This window comes from Eptatretus burgeri, chromosome 4 (assembly GCF_056783735.1).
Source record: "Eptatretus burgeri isolate ZD-2024b chromosome 4, Ebu_testis_v1, whole genome shotgun sequence".
Taxonomy (NCBI): Eukaryota; Metazoa; Chordata; class Myxini; order Myxiniformes; family Myxinidae; genus Eptatretus; species Eptatretus burgeri.
This window is the reverse complement of record NC_140964.1, coordinates 15357325-15378824: the sequence shown is the minus strand read 5'-3', so window position 1 is coordinate 15378824 and position 21500 is coordinate 15357325. Positions and strand designations below refer to the sequence as shown.

At 42.0% G+C, this 21500-nt stretch overlaps 1 protein-coding gene across 1 annotated transcript in view; it reads right to left on the bottom strand.

Moving 5' to 3' along the window:
- Positions 1-14632: 14632 nt before the first annotated feature.
- Positions 14633-21500, bottom strand: part of HIBADH (3-hydroxyisobutyrate dehydrogenase) — a 159022-nt gene continuing 152154 nt past the window's right edge. The window contains exon 8 of the mRNA XM_085876998.1: positions 14633-15888. Within this exon, the coding sequence (XP_085733124.1) occupies positions 15730-15888 (159 nt within the window). The 3' untranslated portion in view covers positions 14633-15729. The remainder of the gene's footprint in view (positions 15889-21500) is intronic.

The following is a 21500-nucleotide window of genomic DNA, read 5'->3' as shown; positions in this document are numbered from 1 at the left end:
GATTAGGTCATGGAAGTGTTGTCGAAAAAAAATCGAGGAAGAAGAAGAGGAGGAAGAAGAAGAGGAGATGAAGAAGAAGAAGAATCAGAGAAAGGCAGCATTTTTTTTGTTGTTTTTTTTTTAAGATAAGAAATAGAGTGATTAGTTGGGATGGGGGACGTTAAGAAAGTGGGAAAGATAGAAATTTAAGATAATGGGGAGAAAAAAACAAATAAACACGATCCCACACCGAGGGGAACAAAGGGTAGACCTCAAGCCTCAAGGATAGGCCTCAAGCACCCAGTAAGACAAGTTCGAAGAAATCTCACAAAATAGCACGATTTTTGAAACAAAACCGAACTCGGAACACACAGTAATATGTAGGTGAGAAAATAAACAGTTAAAATGGGACAGATAACGATCGGAAACTTAACTTTGAGATCGTCTGCAGGGAGCCTCCAAGGAGACCTGCCAAAGCTCCAAACCCAGAACCGGAAGTTGATTTGTTCATTTCAAGCTAAAAACGCCTTTGGGCTTCAATGATTGAACCACATTCGTATACAAATCTAACAATTATTGCTTTCTCTTGAGGACATGTCATTTTTACCAGAAATGGGGTTTCTCCTGAAAAAGAAATAAAACAACAATCAATATTCACAATAAACTAAAACTTACAAGTCGAATGTATGTCTTCATATCAAATTTATGTCAGTATCTCGAATAACAAGAAAAACAAGTGGTGCCAGGCGCAACAAAACCCACCCATTTAAGGCATAAAGTTATTTTGGGGATCAATTTTACATTTGATACATCCTTAACCTGAATGTTGATGATAAGGAATAGAATAAGGAATATTTTAGTCTTGGTTTGAAGTCAATTAAACCATTTTTGACGAAGTTATGAGCGTAAAATGATTTTGACCTTTCAAGGCCACGTAAGGTCAAAGGTCATGGTGTCAAATGAAAGCCAATAAAGGACTTGATATATGTCTTCCAGAGTTAACACGCATATTACTAATATAACCTATTTTGATCTATAATGGAAAAATTTGTAATTTTGACCGATAACCATGACCCCCAAAACTTCGGACCCTACCGATCTTCACAAATATGCATTTTTCACTATAGGAATGGGTAGGATTATAAGTGACAAATAGAATAAGGTTCACTATAAGCTTAGTTTGAAGTAAATCAGATCATTTTTTACGAAGTTATGAGCGAAAAACGATTTTGATCTTTTCGTGACCTTGACCTTGACCTTTGATCCAATTGGACCCAAAAGTTAATGGGGTCGTCCAAGGTTCATTGCCCACCTGTGGATTAAATTTGATAGTGTTTGCTAAAGCTGTTTTGCCGTAAAGTTGCTAACAGTCAGACAGACAAACAAACAGACAAACAAGCAGTCATAGACTGGTATTTACGAAATCGTCAACCTGACCTCTGACCTTGTCTAATAAAAGCTGTCTCCAGAGAAGGTGGCGACGCAAACCAGAAGTTTATACGATGATTCTGTACCAAACCATTAAAAATCGAATGTTTGACCTCACTGTGACCTTGACCTTTGACCGATTTTGACCAAAATATAATCAGCGCTAGCCATCACCCTCCTAAATCACGTAGTGTAATTTGACATTGGTAGCTTCTTCCGTTCTCGAGTTATCGTGCCTACAAATAAACACACAAAAACACACACACACACACACACACACACACACACACACACACACACACACACACACACACACACACACACACACACACACACACACACACAAACAGATGATGGAAGTCATCAATATACTTACGAAATCGTTAGATTTAATAAGTAACAAACCGGACGATTACAATATCCCGCTCCCTCCCTCCGGGGGGCAGGATAAATATTCAATGTTCTCTTTGGTATATTAATTCCCCACCCCCATCCCCCAACCCTCTTAATATTCCCATCAGCGAAGGAGGCCAGGAGGGTACTATTAGCAGATACATACATATATATTGCGACGGAACTCTGGGTTTGGGAATTACCTCGAGGGGAAGCACTCGGGTTCCTCCTGAATGCCCAGCCTTGTCGGCTGACGTGTCGTAGATAACTCCACAGCCTGGCAGGTTGCTAAGCAGCCAAGAACATCAATTAACTTTGTCAACTCTAACAGGATTACCTGTCTAACACTGTTTACCTGAGGAGCTGACGAGATGAACAGAGTATTGTCCCCTCAGGGCACACTCAGATTACTGCCGAGCGACACAGTGAGTGCACATTGGCTAACGAGAGCAAATTACATGGAGTGAAACTTCCCATCTAATAATACTGCAGACGATGCTGGACCAATAAAGGAAAGGATGCTACAACTACGTTGAACTGAACAACTGACATTGGTATATTTATAAGGAAGTGCGAGGAAAAGCATGTGGCACAGCAAAGACAAGGGGTTTGTTCACAGGTGATATTCATACAGGCAGGGACATACAGTATTCATATGGTGTGGCTAAAGACATACAAGGATACAAACTCATACAGTAAAGAGACAAAGAGCAGAACTACACACAAATTCTATCAAGCTTACACAAACTTATTTCGTTAACATAACCGGCACCATCAGAATCACTCCACGGAAGGGTAGATCGGTAAGAGAGAAAAGAAAAGCTGAGGTGTTGGCGGCCTCTGACTTACCCAGCCCGTACATGTGGGCACGTGCTGGTCCAAAATGCAGTGAAGGTAAGGGTGGGGGGTAATGTAGAGCAAAGGAGAGTGTTTGGGTGCGTGATGAAGAGGTGCGAGTGAGATGCGGTGGCGGGTGTTCAGAGTGAGAAAGAGAGGTTGTGAGACAGTGGGTGTTCCAAAAAGAGCGGTTGTTCGAGTGTTGCCCTCGCTTATAGCGCCTGTGTGTCCACAGTAGATTAGTTGGAAAAGAGAGAAAGAAGGATCAGAACTACCTATCATCTACGATTTCTGATTTTACCTCTTGCTCCGCAGACTGCTTGGTGCTTGGTCCACTTACTGAGCATTCCGTTCCGTTCCTTTTGGCAGCAATTATCCATGAACTATGCAACCATCACTCCGTCCCACAGCAACGCAGCACCACCAGCTCTCGCTCCAGAAGCTCTCCTGGCAAATCCCTCCAGAAGAAGTTCGCTCCAGCAACTAGCATCAAACTTAAGAGCCATGGGGGTGAGGTGGATTTTGGGGGTATCAAGGGTGAATCTTGTGGGGATGGTTTCTGGGAGCATGGGTCACGCGCCGCCCTCTTTCCTCAGAGCGCAGCGTGCGCAATGATCCAGATGCGCTCTGGGGTGATATCACCCTCCCAGCAAGATTGCTGTACTGGAATTGCCTTCAGCTGTCCTCTGACTGTGCCATGCATGTCAGCTCTCGACACAACATGGGGCAGACGTGCAGCGGTCATCTGCAGCTCAAACACCTGGGAAGGGTGCAGATGGCTTGCTGGATAGCAGGACGGTCCCTGCTGTGAGAGGAACATGAAGGAACGGCTAGTGCACACTTGCAACTTGGTTTAAAGGCTCTGGTAGGTAACGGTGCCGGACTTGGGTCCATGTGTGAACCAAAGGTGTCTGTTGGCGATGCAAGATGATGGTCCCGAGGTGCAGGAAAGGTGTGGGTAGTGGTGAGATGTTTGAGGGTGATGTGGTTGTGGAGTCGAAGCGTCTTGGTTGGGCGATGGCGATATGGATTGTGGTATAAGGCTGAAAAGGCGAGCCTGAATCATCGTGTTTGAATGAGAATAAAGTCCAATATGTACCTGAAACAGGCAGAATGGTTATCGCTGGCATGTTGGAAAATTGTGGTGAAGAAAGCTATGGTGTGGAAATGGCAGTTTGGTTGTGGCAAGCATGTTCAAACAAGGTTTTGGTGCACATGCAAATTAGGCTGCTCGCAGCAAGTGCTCAGCCGTGTGAGAAGATCGTGTATAGAGAAGAAAATGGGGGAAAAAAAACTTAACTAACCACTCACATTGGATATTCCCTTTGTAACAAATTAGACATGAGGGAAGGACCCGATCTGGAACAAGTTATAACAAAATAACTAACTCGAGAACCACTATAGGCTGTGTGCCATTGCCTTGGGGTCTCAATGCCCAGAACTGTCACAGTATTTGTGGATGAAGGGCAGGTTATCACACCAGTAGATAAGCAATTCAAGGTAAACAAGGAGTGACAATGCTCGCGTCTTCCAGTCAGTGGGATGGGGGTACTTGCACAGCACAATGTGGAGGTATCTGCAAAAAGGAAGGGATGGTTGTCCAAAGCATTGGAAAGGTTGTTTATGTAAATGCGGAACTAGACCTATCAAGATGGCAGAGCAGAACAGAGAGAGGAAAGGATTCAATTTATACCGATGCTTTGAAGAGTGGAGGAAATCAGACATCACAGCAGACTGTTCCAGAGAAGGCAAAGTTGGTGTTTGCCTCCAAATCTCAAGCACAGAAGCCATTGTGCTCTGTGCCCATTGTACCTACTCGAACCCATTAGTCTTCAGGACTGTGTCCTCACCCAAGAAGGTGGAGAAAATTCTGTCAGGCCTTGACACTGGTTTGGTGATGGGCCCAGAAGTTACATAAATGGTGCCCATGTTCTCACATCCTGCTCTGCTGCTCTTGCTTCTCCTCCATCTGCATTCTTCAGCCCATCTTCCTTTGGTGACCTCCCACCAGCCTGCGCATAAGCAAACATCAATCCCATCCACAAGAATGGTGCTAAAACAGATGCTTTAATTTGCCGACCAGTAAGCTTGCTTCCAAATATAAACTGTCATGGAATCCACCACGGCTACTGCTGCATCTCACTTCTGTAACATCAAAGGCCACTGCAACACACTAAGATTTTTGGCGACGATGTTTTTTTTTATAATCGTGTAGTGTGGCAGTTAACAAATGCTGTCAACTAGTTCTTCAGGTACTTCGGTGGCGATCGTAAAAGTTGCACCTCCAGAGAACACGACTTTACTTTCATGACCAACATGACAGAGACATCCTGTCATGTCTTAACTGGGGAACATGTTCAACTTTTACGACGAGTCATCCATAACAATTGCGCATCATCATCATCATCATGTAGTGTGCGGCAGTCTCTGACAAGGTGCAAGCATTGACCAATTAAACTTCAGCCTTCAGTAGCTTCCGGCTGTAGCATCATATAATCTGCACCATTTTATCTACTAGTTGTAGCTTTTGTGAATTTTGACGCCCAAAAAGGTAGGACGAAAGTTCAATGAATTAACCTGAATCTGCTCTTTGTTTCCTGTACTTAACAAAACTTCAGAAACAATAAAATAGTGATATTATCAGAAGATTATGTTTAAAAATATATATATTAATGACAACGTTTCTGCCTTGAAATTACATTGACATGTGTAGGTAGTGGACAGAAAGATGGAAACACAAATGTAAAGTCACTTAATAGGGTGTTGGGCCACCACGTGCAGCCAATACGGCCTGTATGAGTCATTGCATAGAGTTCCCCCAGCATCTGGAATTCTGCAGGAGGGATGCGGCACCATTCTTCCACGAGAAAGTCAATCAAATGACACCTGCTTGATGGAGGTTGTGGAAGAAAAATAATTATATTCATGTATTCTCAATTCTAATTGTTGCTGATACTTTATAAATTTAATTTTTGTGTGAGAGTCAAATTGGCTGTCAGTTCTGTTTCCCTTTTCCCAAGAGTCTTTTGACCTCCATATTGATAAAATGAATATCTTACTATGACAAAAGGTCTTCCTCGCTGCATAGAAACAGGGTGACCTGGTTGATAACACTGCAAACTTTTGCCATGATTGTGTCATTCTCTCCCTCCACCCAAAGTGGACACCTATTGCAGTTTTGAGATCTTTTGCCTAATGCTCATCAGCTCATCCCGTAGTTGAATTGCCAAATGTCTCACCTTCCCCTTCTTTGGAATGTCAAATTGTGTACAAGAGGGATTACTTCGGGCTTCCGTTTCAGTGAAGTCCATTCGAATATTTCAGTGAATCATTGAATGTTCTTCCTCCCCAAGAGGACTTAATAGAAAATTAAACATTCTCCTTTGGTATGCTGATCCAACTTGTGGAAATCGAGTTCTTTTCCACCACAATTTTGGTGCCCGAACAAGGACCAAAAACCCCGGCAGGGCTTGGAACAGCATCATCTGGCATAACAGCAAGCAAGTGGCCACAAACTAAGATGTTTGCTCTTACTTCAGATCGGATGCTGCATCTCTCAGCCAAACTGGTAATGTGGTACTCCATTAATAGGAGAGGGATACAAAGGAGAACCTTTAGTGACAGGCCTAAAAATTAGGTCCAGAAATATTGTGGTATGTATTCTCAATGTGGTATGTATTCTCAATGTGGTATGTATTCTCAATAACTGTTGATGGTACTTTAGAAATTTAATTTTTGTACTGCAGTCAAATTGGCTGTCAGTAAAGTTTCCCTTTTCCCAAGAGTCTTTTGACCTACATATTGATAAAAGGAATATCTTACTATGAAAAGGTCTTGCTTGCTGCATATAAACAGGGTGACCTGGTTAATAACACTGCTAACTTTTGCCATGATTGTGTCATTCTCTCCCTCCACCCAAAGTGGACACATATTGCAGTTTTGAGTTATTTTGCCGAATGCCCATCAGCTCATCCCGTAGTTGAATTGCCAAATGTTTCACCCTCCCATTATTTGGAATGTCAAACTGTGTATAAGAGAGATTACTTTGGGCTTCTGCTTCAGTGAACTCCATTCAAATGCTTCAGTGAATCATTGAATGTACTTCCTCCACAGGGACGAAATTAAAGATTCTCCTTTGGTTTGCTCATCCAATGTGGAAATTGAGTTATTTTCCACCACAAGGTGGAAAGCGCTGTTTCAGGCATCGTTCCAGAATATCCCATAAATGCCCGAATGGGTTCAGATCAGGTGACTGAGAAGGTTATGACATGGTAATTGTTATGCTCATCAAACCATTGGGTGACCACATGTGCTGTCGGTAGGATTTTGGGTGGGGGGGGGGGCGGGGGTGGTCTCCTGTTGCAGCCATGCTAGTCATAATTATCGGCAACCAGGCCTGTGGAGCATTTTTATACATGACCCAAGGCATGCTGGGATTTGCTTAACACATGGGCCACACCTGTGTAGAGGCCATTGATTGGTGTCTCATTTACCCATGTATTTTCATTTTTTTTAATCCATGACCTGGTGTGTGTGTGTGTGTGTGTGTGTGTGTGTGTGTGTGTGTGTGTGTGTGTGTGTGTGTGTGTGTGTGTGTGTGTGTGTGTGTGTGTGTGTGTGTGTGTGTGTGTGTGTGTGTGTGTGTGTGTGTGCGCGTTTGAAAAAAAATTGTTTTTATCTTGCCAAAACGAAGTTTTTGCAAGATATGTTCGTCAACTTGTAAGGTTTTTTTTGTTTGTTTGTTTGTCTGTAATCACGTATAAAAAATTCCGCAGAGCACAGTTATCATTGGAAATTTTTGTAACTCCGCATATCAGAGGTTTATAGAGGTCCCTTTCAGCACATAAAATTTTCAAGGTCAAGGTCAAAGGTCAAGGTCACTTTGTCGCAAATCAGGGGAGTCGACGAAACCCTTATTTTTTGAGTAATTTTGATCGGATCGTCTTCAAACTTCATGGGAATATAATTCATGGTCTGGCGCTCAGCTGATTAATTTTTGGTGGCGATCGGCCTTGACCTTCATGGTTTGCGCTGGAGGTCAAAAGTTTTTGACCCCAAGGTCAAATTTTGAAATCTTAGATACCATATCGAGTAATACCTCATATGAAAGCGCTTGATAAGTGCTTTCCAGATCTGTCAAAAGTTTGATGACGTCATGACAAAAAAACGGATTTTTCATGAAAATTTTATTTCCTCAGTTTTCATCAAAATCTCTTGATATTTCATGTACAACGGTCCTGGAGAGATACCATTAACCATACGAAAATATAAAGGTCAAGGTCACAAAAAGGTCAAGCATCAAGGTCGACAAAACCCTTATTTTTTGAGTAACTTCAATCGAATAAATAAGTCACTCATGTTCACATTTTGGCAAGATACTGGTCACCCTGGGGTTGACATCGGTTTTTTTTTTTATTTTACGGTTGATACTTGTCATACGGACACGCCCCACTCACTCATTAAAGAGGATTTGCTGAATACTTTGTTCCTGATGTGGAATAATAACGAGAGCAAAGTCACTGGCATGCCATCACAAATACCCAAGCTTCCCACCAAAAGCAAACTTCAAATTTCTCCAAACTCTCTGCCTATGGCATCCAAGGCCAACTCCACACATGGCTTAATGACTTCCTCTATTCTCAGACAATGTGTGGCACTCAATGGAATCCTTTCATCTCCTCTCCCTGTCAAGACTGGAGTGCCCCAAGGCAATGCTCTGGGCCAAGTCCTACTCCTGATCTTCATCAATAATCTCTCTGACTGGAAAAAACCCCTTTATCGATTTCCTGACGACTCCACCTTCTGCCATGACATTCCTTCATCCTTCAGAAGGCAGGCTGCAGCCCTCTTCCCTCTCTTCAGGCATTGACAAAATCACAAGCTGGTCCAACACTTGGAACATGTCCTTCAATCCTGACAAATCTCACATTCTCACTATCCCTCTCCAAAAGGACCCTCTGGCAACACTCCCCCCACCCCCCCCCTCCCACCAACTCTCTGAACAATCCTTTTGAGGAAGTTCAATCATTCAAACTCCCGAGTCTCACCATCAGCCATGATCCTTCTTGGGCAAACCACATTTCAAAGTTGACCTCCAAAGTCAGCCTGGGCATCCTACAAAGTCCTTATTTGGCACAGCTGAACTCCTAGCCATATACAAGGCTTCAATCCGCAGCTTGGTGGTACTGCTCTCCCCTATGGGCTGGCTTTCTGCCTCAGATCTTGCTCAGCTTGACGCTGTGGAAACCAAGGCCTTCAAGATCATTGGAATCTCCCATGCTGAAAATGTATATGGGCTTATCACTTAACCATCGCAGCCAGGTTGGTGGTGTTTATGTTTTCTACTGCCTCCTTTCTGGTCTTGCCCCTCTGCTCTTTCCAAGTTTTGTTCCCCGCAGGTTTCTGCAGGCGTCACATGGTCCATCATCACAACTCTTCTGGTAAAACTACCCAAATCCAGGATCTGTCTGCGACTACTAGTAAATATTAATATGACTTCCCTTTTCTTCTACTGCAAGTTCCACTTGTGGTGTTGCACAGTCCCTGAGCCAGCCTTCTCTCCACCCAGGGCTTTACCCACACAGCAGCTTCTTTCACCTGGCATGACGTCAGCACCATTTTTATATGCAACATACCAGCACTTCGGCAGTCGTGCCAAAGCGGCAGTGCTCAGAGCTTTCGCCGTTCTCATCCTCTCCCTGCATTTCTTCTTCATCGCCATTTTGTTGAACGAAAATAGTGTCGTCAAGTCACATGGTGCGCGACAATCTCCGCCAAAACAAGATCGGACAAGATTCTTCGCTGACAATGCTGTTTCCTTGTGTTGGCTGGTGTACAGTGGCCTTAAATAGTGGGGTGGATATGTAACATTTTTGGTGGAGTTGTGCACTTCTGGAAAGAAGCATGAAACTTTGCCCTGGGGGGGTTTTGGGTATGCTGATTTCAAAAATTGCGGGAACCACGATGTCACTCCAGCGGTTCTCGCCAAAAATTAAGAAATTCAAAATGGTCGCCGCAAAACACATTTTTGCCCATAAAACGGCTTTAAGTAGCCCGATTGCCTTGATCTTGATGTCTATACCTATGTTTTTGAGGTCAATGAATCCAATAAAATACATGAGAAGACTCATAACTTACATCTTCATGCTGAAAATTTTAAAATATTGCTGTTATATAACACTAATTTTCATAGAAACGTATCATAGTAATTTGCACCTAACCTTAATTCCTTAAATAATTGTGTTCATGCCACTCGAGCAGAAACCTGGTAAGGCTTGAATTTAGCACATTCTTGATGTTATTCATGCACCATTGTCATATAAATGCATAGCAAATTGTGTAAATGTAATAAATGTAATCAAACACAAACTTTCATCATCCAATCTGATGTTGTTGTTTAACTCATTCATCATTTAATGCAGAACATTCAGATGACATTGGTGACTTTCAATGTCTCACATTATATATGCTTAATTGATTCAACTCATTTCAGTGATTTCACATTTCAGAGCTTCTTTCAGTGTTTAGATACAAAGCACAGATTATTGATAATGATATCTCAAGTAAAGAGTGTCACTGATGTGATGGAGGAAATTGGAAAACCCCTTTTCTGATACAAGTTCTGACCTCTACACGCTTGACACTAAAGTGATAATGCCTGCTTGTGTGGTGAATGCAGTCAGGTCAGCAGAGGACATCGGCAAAACACAATACCACAAATTTGTTGCGGAGCATTTGAATGCCAATATCACTGCATTCAATGACACCATTCATAAGAACAAAACACCCTTGTTAAATTCCAGTTCGGGAAAGAAACCTTTGAAATCCTCTTCTAAAACCTCCAACCTACACAATGATGTACATCTCTTCTCAATGATGTATTTATCATGCCAGGCTAGAGACAGTGATATGGATGCTTTCTTCAGGCATGAAAATCATGCCTGGCCTCCATCATTGGCAGCGAATCGCATCATGCACCAATCAAGCAAATCAGACTTGATGGAATGTTTGGAATCATTGGTACCTCAAGCAGAATCTGTTCCAAAAGTGGATGTAAAAATTGTTGATGGCGCTGCCCTTGTGCACATACTCGATCCGAAGAAGTCAAAGGCTTCTGTCAAAACTTTCAAGGACTACTCACAACTGGTGTTCCTGCCATATTTGGAACGCATGCTCCAGGATGTTGTTCGTTTGGATGTAGTCTGGGATGTATACAAGGAGGACAGCCTCAAGGCACAGACACGACAGAACCGTGGATCTGGAAGCAATCTCAGAGTTGCCAACAACACAAAAATGCATATCAACTGGAAGAATTTCCTGCGTTGCGATTCGAACAAAGAGAGTCTGTTCAAACTCCTAGTCAGTGCAATACAGGAGTTTCAACCCCCCGAACGGAAGCTAGTCATCTCTACACATGGCAATAAAGTTGTTTCATCACCCATATCCAATCTCTCAGACTTGTCCTGCACTCATGAGGAAGCGGACACACGGCTCCTGTTTCATGCTTTCAACTCATTCAATCACGGATTCACCAAGCTGATGATACATGCTACGGATACCGATGTGGTGGTTATTGCAATTGCTGTGGCAAGTGTCTTAAAGGAGTGTGAAATATGGGTGGCATTTGGTCATGGGTCGAAAGTACGGTATATCCCCTGTCACCTGATTTCAGCTGAATTAGGTGATGATGCATCTTGGGGTCTTCTGTTTATGCATGCAATATCAGGATGTGATACTGTTTCTGCCTTCTTTGGAATTGGAAAGAAAACAGCTTGGGCAGTATAGCAAAGTATGTATGCCTCAGCTTACACCTACTTTTGTGAGTTTATCTCGTGCTCCAGCTCAGCTATCCCAACACGATATGGACCAAATAGAAAGATGTTGTTCTCTTGTATCAGCGAACATCTGCACTTTGCCATGTGAATGAAGCCAGAAAGCAGTTGTTCACCAACCACCGTAAGATGGAAAACATTCCTCCAACATTACATGCCCTAGAACAGCATGTAAAAAGGGCTGTTTATCAGGCAGGGCATATCTGGGGACAGTCACTTGTAGGAAAGCCCAATGTTCCATTACCAGATATATGGGGCTGGGAGAGAGTAAAAGATGATTCTCCATGGACTCCATGCTGGTCTACTCTGCCAGAGGCAGCCAAAGGTTGTCAAGAACTGTTGAAATGCGGATGCAAAAAGGAATGCACTAAAAGATGCACTTGTGTCAAAGCAAATCTGCCATGTACACAGTTGTGCTTCTGCTCGGGACAGTGTAACAGAGAGTAAGAAGTAAATCTTGGCCATGTTAACACAACACTACAGTGACATAGTGACTGATATGTTAGAGTAATTCGACAACATTTTAAATGGACACATATGCTGCACCCTTAGCACATGGTTTTCCTAGTTTTTCCATCATATAGTTCCTGCAGTATTGAGAAATACATATTCTAAAGGAACTACATGTGTTGTACCTGATCATTCCATGGCTGAATAGCACAGAGTTAAGCCTGGCTACTGGAGCAATCGTAAACCCCTGGTGGTAATTCTTGGAACTTGTTCATGTCATTTTGTTGTGGAGCATAGGTGTCCCTTTAACAGAATGAATGACACACAATTGGATCCCTTAAACTCATAAAAATTGTATTGGTGCCAAGATGGCAATCGGTGCACTCACTTTTGATGTTGACTGTTGCAGGAAATTGCGCTATGGGCGTTTAAATTTTTTTTTTTTTTTTACAATAAAGATATATGTTAAGAGTCTTCACATGTATTTTATTGGATTCCTTGACCTCAAAAACATAGGTATAGACATCAAGATCAAGGCAATCGGGCTACTTAGAGCCGTTTAATGGGAAAAAAATGTTTTGTGGTAGCCATTTTGAATTTCTTAATTATTGGCGGAAACCGCTGGAGTGACATCGTGGTTCCTGCAATTTTTGAAATCGGCACACCCAAAAACCCCCGAGGGCAAAGTTTCATGCTTCTTTCCAGAAGTGCACACCGATTTCACATATCCGCCCCACTAAAAGGTCTAGACTCTAGACATTATTGCAATAATCCCACGATACATCAAAGATGGATTGGAAATCTCCATTTTTCACCAATTTCCACTTGGTCGAGCTCCTTTTGCTCTCCTTCCCTCCACATGATGCATGTATTCTTCCAATGAATTTATTTCTGGTTAAACATTCAAAATCCAGGGTTTTCACCCACTTATAATCTTTTATTCCACTTTTCCCACAATTTTTTGGAAGTCCTTCTTGGAATGTTCAATCGCACTCTTGCTTCCCAGCGTTTCAAAAGCGAGTGCGATACCACAAGCACATGTCATCGCCACCAATCCCCTAGAGCTACCGGCGATCTTTTCTACCCCCATAAACTCTGTTACTTGCAGGTTGGTGTGTTGTTATCTCCATTCCTTTCTCTACTCTTTCACTGTGTAATTTTAGCCCTGGTGGACTTGGTCAGAAACGGGGGCTTATAGATTTGGTCTCGATTTTCGTGTCCATGCATGCGTGCGTGTGCGTAAGTGCGTGCATCCGCAACCATATCTCGGACATGTCTGGACTGATTTTATTCGTACTTGGCACAAAGACAACACATGATGGTATACATATGCGCGTCATTTTTTTTTTTCGACATCAGATCAGATGACCAACTGGTGGCCATTTTAGTTGTAAAAAAAACCCCCATTGTTGAACACCTCAGCCATTTCTCAGACATGCATGGTCCAATTTTGTTCAGACATGGCACACAGATAATGAATGACGGCTTACATCGGCGTGTCATTTTTTTTTTTTTAGATTAGATCCCAGATGGCCGACTGGTGGCCATTTTAGTTGTACATAAACACGGGCTAGCCCTTAAACTCAATGCAGCAAAATTACTAAAACAACAGGGGCTTTGACATTTTATGTATTATTTTTACTTGTTTATTCCATTACTGATTTCATCATACTGCAGCCACCGCTGCCCCATTGCCAGTATGTTGTCTCCATCACCTCACTCTTCTTCCTCAAGCAGAGATTTTGGATACAAGCATCGTTTTGTTTTGTTAAAATATCTATATAAAAAAAAACAAAAAACCCATCCATATTGTCATCAACCCTTGGATAATAATTAATCCAAAATAATTATATTTCTAAAAACAAGCAGAAGTGAAAGCATTACTGATCATAACAGTGTCAATTGCTTTAATTACACATTACACATCACTTCAGCAAATGGCTTGCAAACTGCACAGAAATTGCCACTTTGACCAAAAACAACGATTAATCAACACTATTGTACAAAATACGATCATACGTTTGGAGGCAATCATGGCCTGGCTTGTCGAGGAATAAATCCTAAAGCAATGTCGGCCTGCTAACAGTTATTCATGAAAAGGCCATACTATAAATGCTCTCATTTTACTGTTTCTTTTCAGCAATTTATGTGACCGAGCATAGAACTTAATAGGTGCATTTTTATTAATTCACACAAGACCCTTTATAGCTCTCTCTCAAAATGGCATTCCAGTTTTATAACCCACAATGCCGAACATACACGGTCTATCAACTTTCGTGTGGGACATTTTAAAGTCCAATCTTCTCCTCGACGTTCTTATATTGGTATCTAAATATCTGCATCATGCAATTTTACCCAGAGCTTCAGACAAATTGAGCTGTCAAACAAACCGCACTTTCAAGCAGTTTTCCATTCACTCTGCATGCCTTCACGGATGACAGAAGATTTAAGAGAAAGAATTAATCGCCAGTCAGCCGGTATTGAAAAGTAATTTATATCAACCACAAAGACATATTTTATCGGTTAAGAACGTGCTCCGTTGGTGCCAACATGTTTGGAAATGACTTCAACAATATTTGTTTTGATCCCCACGGTGAGCTATCGTTGAGCGGGCGAAGAAGAAGAAATCCTCAAAATAATGACGCAGGATGTTTCAAATCATCTACAATGCTCATGTAACATCACCAACAAAAAGGATGAAGGAAAAACACGACTCCAGTGTCACATTTAATAAAGGATGAATAAGATTCAAGTTTGCCCCGTTCATTTCACAGGAACGACGCGTATAAGGAAACACATAACAAAAGAATGATGAGTAAATTCACCGGGAAAGATTCCTGCAGATGGTTTGAAGGATTGGGGTTCAAAGTAGAAAGTCGGGCGGTGTCAATGACATGGGATCTTAAAAATGGTGGACAAAGAGCAAATGCAATTAAGGGCAGGTCAAGATGATCATGTTAAAGGAATTGCTTGCACGAACAAAATGAACTCGTATGAAGGCCAAAAAAACAACGAAGCGCACGCTGGGATAATTGGACTCAAAAGTGCATGTGAATATTATTTCGAGAGCAAGATTTAAGATGACAAGTTTAAGACAGCCGAAACGCTCTTAATCCTTACATCGCTTTTATTACAAATATAATCGACAGCCATGACAGAATGAAGTGATGAAAGCACGCTCGTATTATTCTAGCTGGTGTATTATTAGCAAGGAGAAATAATAATACACAAAGCCTTCCCAATTCATGCAGTTGATAATTTATCAAAATGTTTTCACCTCAGCAGATTGGTGCACAGTACATTTTCGCCCATAATAATAACAATGCAATTCAACTTCAAATTAAAGGAAAAACTTCTGCAATTCCTTCTTGCCAAATCAATTGCAAGATATTGTCGCTCTCAAGGGAGCAACACGACAAAAAGCAACTATCCCCGTCACCTGGATCCAAATACATTTTTCTCCATTGCTCATAGCATTTCACCTTATTGAAAACAAAGCCGATGCCGTAACCAAAGGCTAAACCACATCAGATTCATGAATTACGATTTTGGACAGACAGACAGACAGACAGACCTCATCCACTCATTGATAAAGAGTAACTTGTTTCAATTGTACTGGAGGATTGAGACAGCTTTGAACCCACCAGAGTACATACTTTGAAATCAATTCTGCAAATGATTCTGTTGGCTAATCACTCTTCCACGATCAGGTTATATAACTCTTTTTTTTTTTTTTGTAAATGCTCCATAATAATATGATAAACACCACCAACAAAATGAGGACCTAAATATTCAAAGTTGGCCTACCACCTCAAAGGCCTTCCTCTTCTCGCAAAAACTGGAATACTGAAGAGAAGTCCTTTTGGGAATATCCGCGTGAGCACATATTACGGTACATTTGGTGTGCTATGGAACCAAGGAACACTGGACTCTTGGTGGCAGTTGCTGCATCCTGTGCCAAGCCAAAATCCTGCAGGGATGTGTGACACGTGTTAACATTGTCATTAATGATCAAGACAATATACAACGATAAATGAGGAACTTCAGTGCAAGAGGAGGCCACTCGGACCATCATGACTGCGCTACACCAACACCAGATACCATAACATCTACGCACAAGCTACCCACAAGTCCTGCCAATATCCATGTACCTCTCTATCTCCAATGCCTCGAGGTACCGATCTGAACCCAATTTAAACCTTTCTACTGCCACCACATTTCTAGGGAGACCATTTCATGAATCAACTTCTCTCAGAAAAATGCTTGTTTTATTAGTGTCTTAACTCTGATCTTCTTTTATTTCAGGCTATGTTGATCAAGCTAAACTGGCTAAAGGAAAAATAAAATAAAAAAACATTTGAAGGGGAGGGAGGGGTGGGAATTTATAAACCAAACAGTTAATATGAAAATAAAAAATAAAAAAAATTGATGGCTCCATAAAATATTCCATATGCCAAATACCTTGGTGTTTGCTGAAGTTTAAAATAGTAACCAAAACTGTAGAAGAGATAAAATAACAGCTTAGATAGGCATGTGAAAATGTTATGTTGGAGTAAAAATTCATATTACCTCCACTGCCGAAGGTGAAGGAGGTTATGTTTTCACCCTTCTCTGTTTGTTTGTCTGTCTGTGTGCAGGATATGTCAAAAAGTTGTGGTTGGATCCGGATGAAATTTGGTGGACAGGTTCGGTGTGTGACAAGGATGAACTGATTCAATTTTGGCGAAGATCTGAATCCGGATCTGGACACGAGAATTATATAAATTTTTAAAGTAATTCTTCACCATTCAGAGATTGGGTTCAAGAACGATATACGCTTGTAGCAAGGTATAATGTACACATTTAGGACATGGGGGACCAAAAAATGAAAGTCATATGAAAGAGCTCAAGGTCATATGAAATTAACAAATTGATCAAATTGATCAGTGTTCATTCAGGTCATAAATATATATATATACATATTATATATATATATATATATATATATATATATATATATATATATATATATATATATATATATATATATATGCACATAAACTTAACCATAGAAATACATGCTGTGATGAACCAAACTAACATCTTAGGATTAAAAGTGCAGATTTCCTAAAAACGTTACGTACTTCCTAACGAACTTTGATGTTCTGTATACTGAACGCAAACTGGCCTTTGGTATTGATTTTTATATCATAGGGCCATCTTGGTAAACTTATTCTATGGTTATTAAATCAAGCTTATAGCTACCAGTAATTTTGTAGCAGCTTGGTAAATGCAATTTGTTACGTACTGATTAACATTTTTGACCCAATCATGGAAGTGAACCTAAAAACTGGTATGTAGTAATGATCCATGTTGAAACTTGCCATTTTAAATCATCACTTTATGCAGAAGTAAATTGCTATTTAAGATGTTCTATATGATGCTTTCCAGAAATTTGAAATGCATCAGATAGAACATCTGATGTTTTAGAATGTTAGAAGCTTCACTATGACTGGGGGAAATTTTGCAAAATCTGAGATTTTACACATTTGAAGGTGCCAAGATATGCAGAAGGTCATAAGAAAAGTACTGTTTCGAGGAATTGTTCTATTCTTATGTATAATGATATATATTAAACAAAAAAATGCATTTTCAACTATTTTGGACAACATATACAATCATACATGTAACCCATTTCGAAAAAATGAGCTATAAAAATGGAAAAAATAGCCTGTGTTTGGATAAAAAAAACATGCTTTGTGAGAAACTATATCCATAGGACCCATAGCAAAGTGTACATTTTCTGAAAGCACAGACACTTGGGCATTATATAACATTATGATTGTTTATCTTATTAAAACTGGATTCAATTTCTCAGCTTTCTCCTCATTTAGGACCACAGTGTACACAATACCATGCTACAAGCCTATATAGCATGATATTTCAAAAATGTATTGGGCCCGATATGTTCTCGTGGATCAGGCATTACATGGTGGAGGTATGCGCTCTACCGAGTGCCCTTTTAGTTGCTTCGGCTTTTGCTACTGCAGAACCTCAGGTTGAAAATTAAGGGTAAAAACTTTTAACAAACACTTCTGTTGAACCAAATTATTACGACAATAAAACCGAGCTCAGCGCTACCCTGTAGAATGCTGATAAGCTATAAAGCTCTTTGTATTGGTGATTTTATTTTTTTTACTAAAAAACCCAAAAATGTACAAAATCCATGACACGTAATAAGTGCACCAACCAGCATTGTTTGTATGCACATTCTCTGAGCGTATCAGGTGAAATTGGGTTGTGCATTGGACTTGGCTACGTCAACTATAAGAACAATTGTCATTGGAACAATGCAGACAAGATAAAAGTTTCTGCCCAGTCCACCACTTTGTTAACGTTGACAAAGTTAACTAGAGGGGGAGCACTTGGTAGAGTGCAAAACCGCCGCCACCAATACTGCTGGGTCACTTAAGTGAACCTGATATCCTATTCATTGTAGGTCAAAACGGATCAGATTCTACTGAACACGATTGAATAAACTAAACTAGATTGACGCGCATGTAGAAATGCAAAAAAAAGAAATCGGAATTTTTTTGAAAAAAATTGCAACATTTTTTTTTCTAACAATTTTTTTTGGGGAGGGGGTGGGGGGGGTTGGAAATCACTGAAAACATGTAGAAATACAAAAAAAATTCAAATATTTTTCAAATAAAATCGAAATTTTTTTGAAAGAAAGTAAAATTTTCCAAGTTTTTATTTTTATTTTGGTTGGAAATCACTTAAAACATGTAGAAATGCAAAAACAAAAATTCAAATTTTTTTCAAAATGGCCGCCATAGCGGCCATATTGGACTTTGGACCAAGTCCAAAATCTAATGGCATGATCCTTGGACCATACCTAATCTCCCCACCAAGTTTCGCCGAAATCCGTCCAGGAGTTTTTCCGTAATACTGTTCACAAACAAACAAACAAACAAACAGACAGGGGTGAAAGCAGTAACCTCCCTCCATCTTCGATGGCGGAGGTTAACTAGAACGGCACTCAGTGGAGCAGTTACATTTTGTATCCAACTGATAGGAAGGATCTGCGTCTGGACCTTAACCAATTATCTTATCAGCTTGTTCTGCTCACCTACTCAACTCATTCACCAAGTTTCACTCGAATCTGTGCATAACTTTTTGAATTATCCTGCTCACAGACAGCCAAACAGGCATACAAAAAGCCCGGTGAAAACATAGCCTCTATCCACCTTCGGTGGAATAAGTAACCAATTCAAGGGGCAATTCGACAGAGGAGGAGGAGAGCCGGTTAAGCTGGGTTTGACAGGTTTAAGCGGTGCAGTAACTTGCACGGCATCCGTTTCGGTAGTGACGCCGTGAGTACTGACGACCAGGCAGCCCTTGAATCCCCCAAGCTGTTGTTTACCACCAGTATTTAGAAAATAATATGTTCACCATCTGTAGTTTTTATTAGCACTATAGTGACTCATTAATTTTCCTTTGCATTTTTGTTCATATTTGTGATGAAGCAAACGTGTGACCATGAACAGCCAATCGGTGGAGGTTTCCTAGAGAGTCTTTAAGAGAACTTGGCATCATGACATGAGGGAAGCGCGTGTGCTTTTCCTTACAAGCCTTTTCTCATTCATGAATCACTCAGCACATTAATATTTAATAGTGACTTGTTTCGATATCATCAAGACAATTGAGCAAAAGGGATTTCATTTGTTTGGTTAAACAACCACGACCGAAACGAACAAGTCTCCTTTTCTGCCTGCCATTTCTGCAACCGTTTAAAGCCACGGCAGCTCGGAGCTAAGGTGCCCTTCTTCTTCACCAACCGCTGGAGAGACAACGCTGTAGATTAATTATCACCAGGACTTCATTTACAACACATCATTGCATTTTCAATGCGAGTTGAGATTTCTCTTATTTTGGTTTAATAACCAGCACACGAGAAGGAATAATCACCACAATTAGTAACCCCGATGTGATGAGTTACCGGTACCCCAATGAAACACTCATGTACCGCTCATGCACAAGAAATAATGCTGTCTTGAACATATCTTCATATACACAATGGTATTGTTACGAATTCTGGCCTGCCTGGCGGTGATCGGCCGTGTACCTCTAATGGCAGCCGCGTCGCCCACCGGACGGACAATTCAGTCGTTTCAGATTTCAGCGATGTTAAACCCAAAGTGGGTCCAGCGGACCACAACGAGAGCGAAGGGATGGATGGTGCGGAGGGGTACACTTCTCTATCTACCCTAACCATTAACTTTTAAACTACCCTGGGGCTTTCAACAAGCGCCTCTCGCTTAAACTATCGGTTCTAACAACCCAGATTCCCGTCGCCTGTGTTGGTGTCCTTACAATTTCGGGCCATGCCCCCCAATTTTCCTTCCGTGCCCTCACAGGGTTTCGTGGCTGGGACGCGTGGCTCCCTTGGCAGGAACTACCCTCTGCCGATTCCCCAACGATGGCACCCCCGGGCATTACACTGCCTCCGAGCCTACCAGCTCCCTAAAAACTGGGGAGTGCCCTCCTCGGCTACTCCCCCTCGATGCCCACGTGGTGTGTTGGCGCCCCGGGTCCCTTTCCGAGGGTCGCCCATACCCAGTACACTGCCCCCGTGGCATATGGCGCCCCCGGCCCCCACATCATGCGGGCACACCCGTGCCCACTACACTATCCCGGCCCCCCATGGGCCCTTGGCCTACCGCGGCTGACCAGCCCAGTGTCCGGGGTACCCACTCAGCGATACTCACCGTTCGTAGCCACGCTCCCAGCCCGTCAACAGGGCTCCTGCACCCCTCCAAGCGGGTATCGAGCCGACTTTCCCACCAACAACAAAACGACCTCCATTTTGTCAATTTGACTAACCCACAAACTCACATTACACTGACCCCGGGGTACCTTTGGCGGGAGTCACTCCTCCCCCCGATCACTCATTGCACCATGCATACCACATTCGCTCCATACATACAGACCCGCTGGCCTCACTCACTCAACATGTCTCCTTTCACAACTCACAACTCACACATCGCTGATCACTGCCATCCTGTTTGCTAATCCCCTAACTAACTCGTGCTCCCTCATCATCCCTTACAATACAGCACGTTCCATTTAACACTACGTAGCTAAGCTACGTCCTCTCGACACATTCAAAGTCTGTCCATGTCTCCAAATCCTTAAAAATCATTTCCCCTCCTAAATCTCAACTACAATCTCTCTCACTAATCCATTCCACGGGCCCCATGAGGACTTATCCCTGCCCCATGGAGCTGGTCTAGCTATCACTAACCCTTCCCCCTAACTAGTTCCATCCTGTGCCCGGGACAGGGGGTCTTTCACCCCTGCCTCGGGAATCCTGTTCACCCGAAAGCGAGGCTTGCTTTTCTCAACTTTTTTTTCCCATCGCGCAGCACCAGCGCGGCAACTCGCAACCTGCGCTTTCTTTTACCCCGTGATGTCATGGCAGCTGTTCGCGTACCTCGTCCCTCTTAGATGGTACCATCCGGCAGGGATTCAATCCCTACTGCCGGATTCCAGCCACACGTGCAGCTATGATGTCACCCTGCGCATAAAAAACAAGCCTCG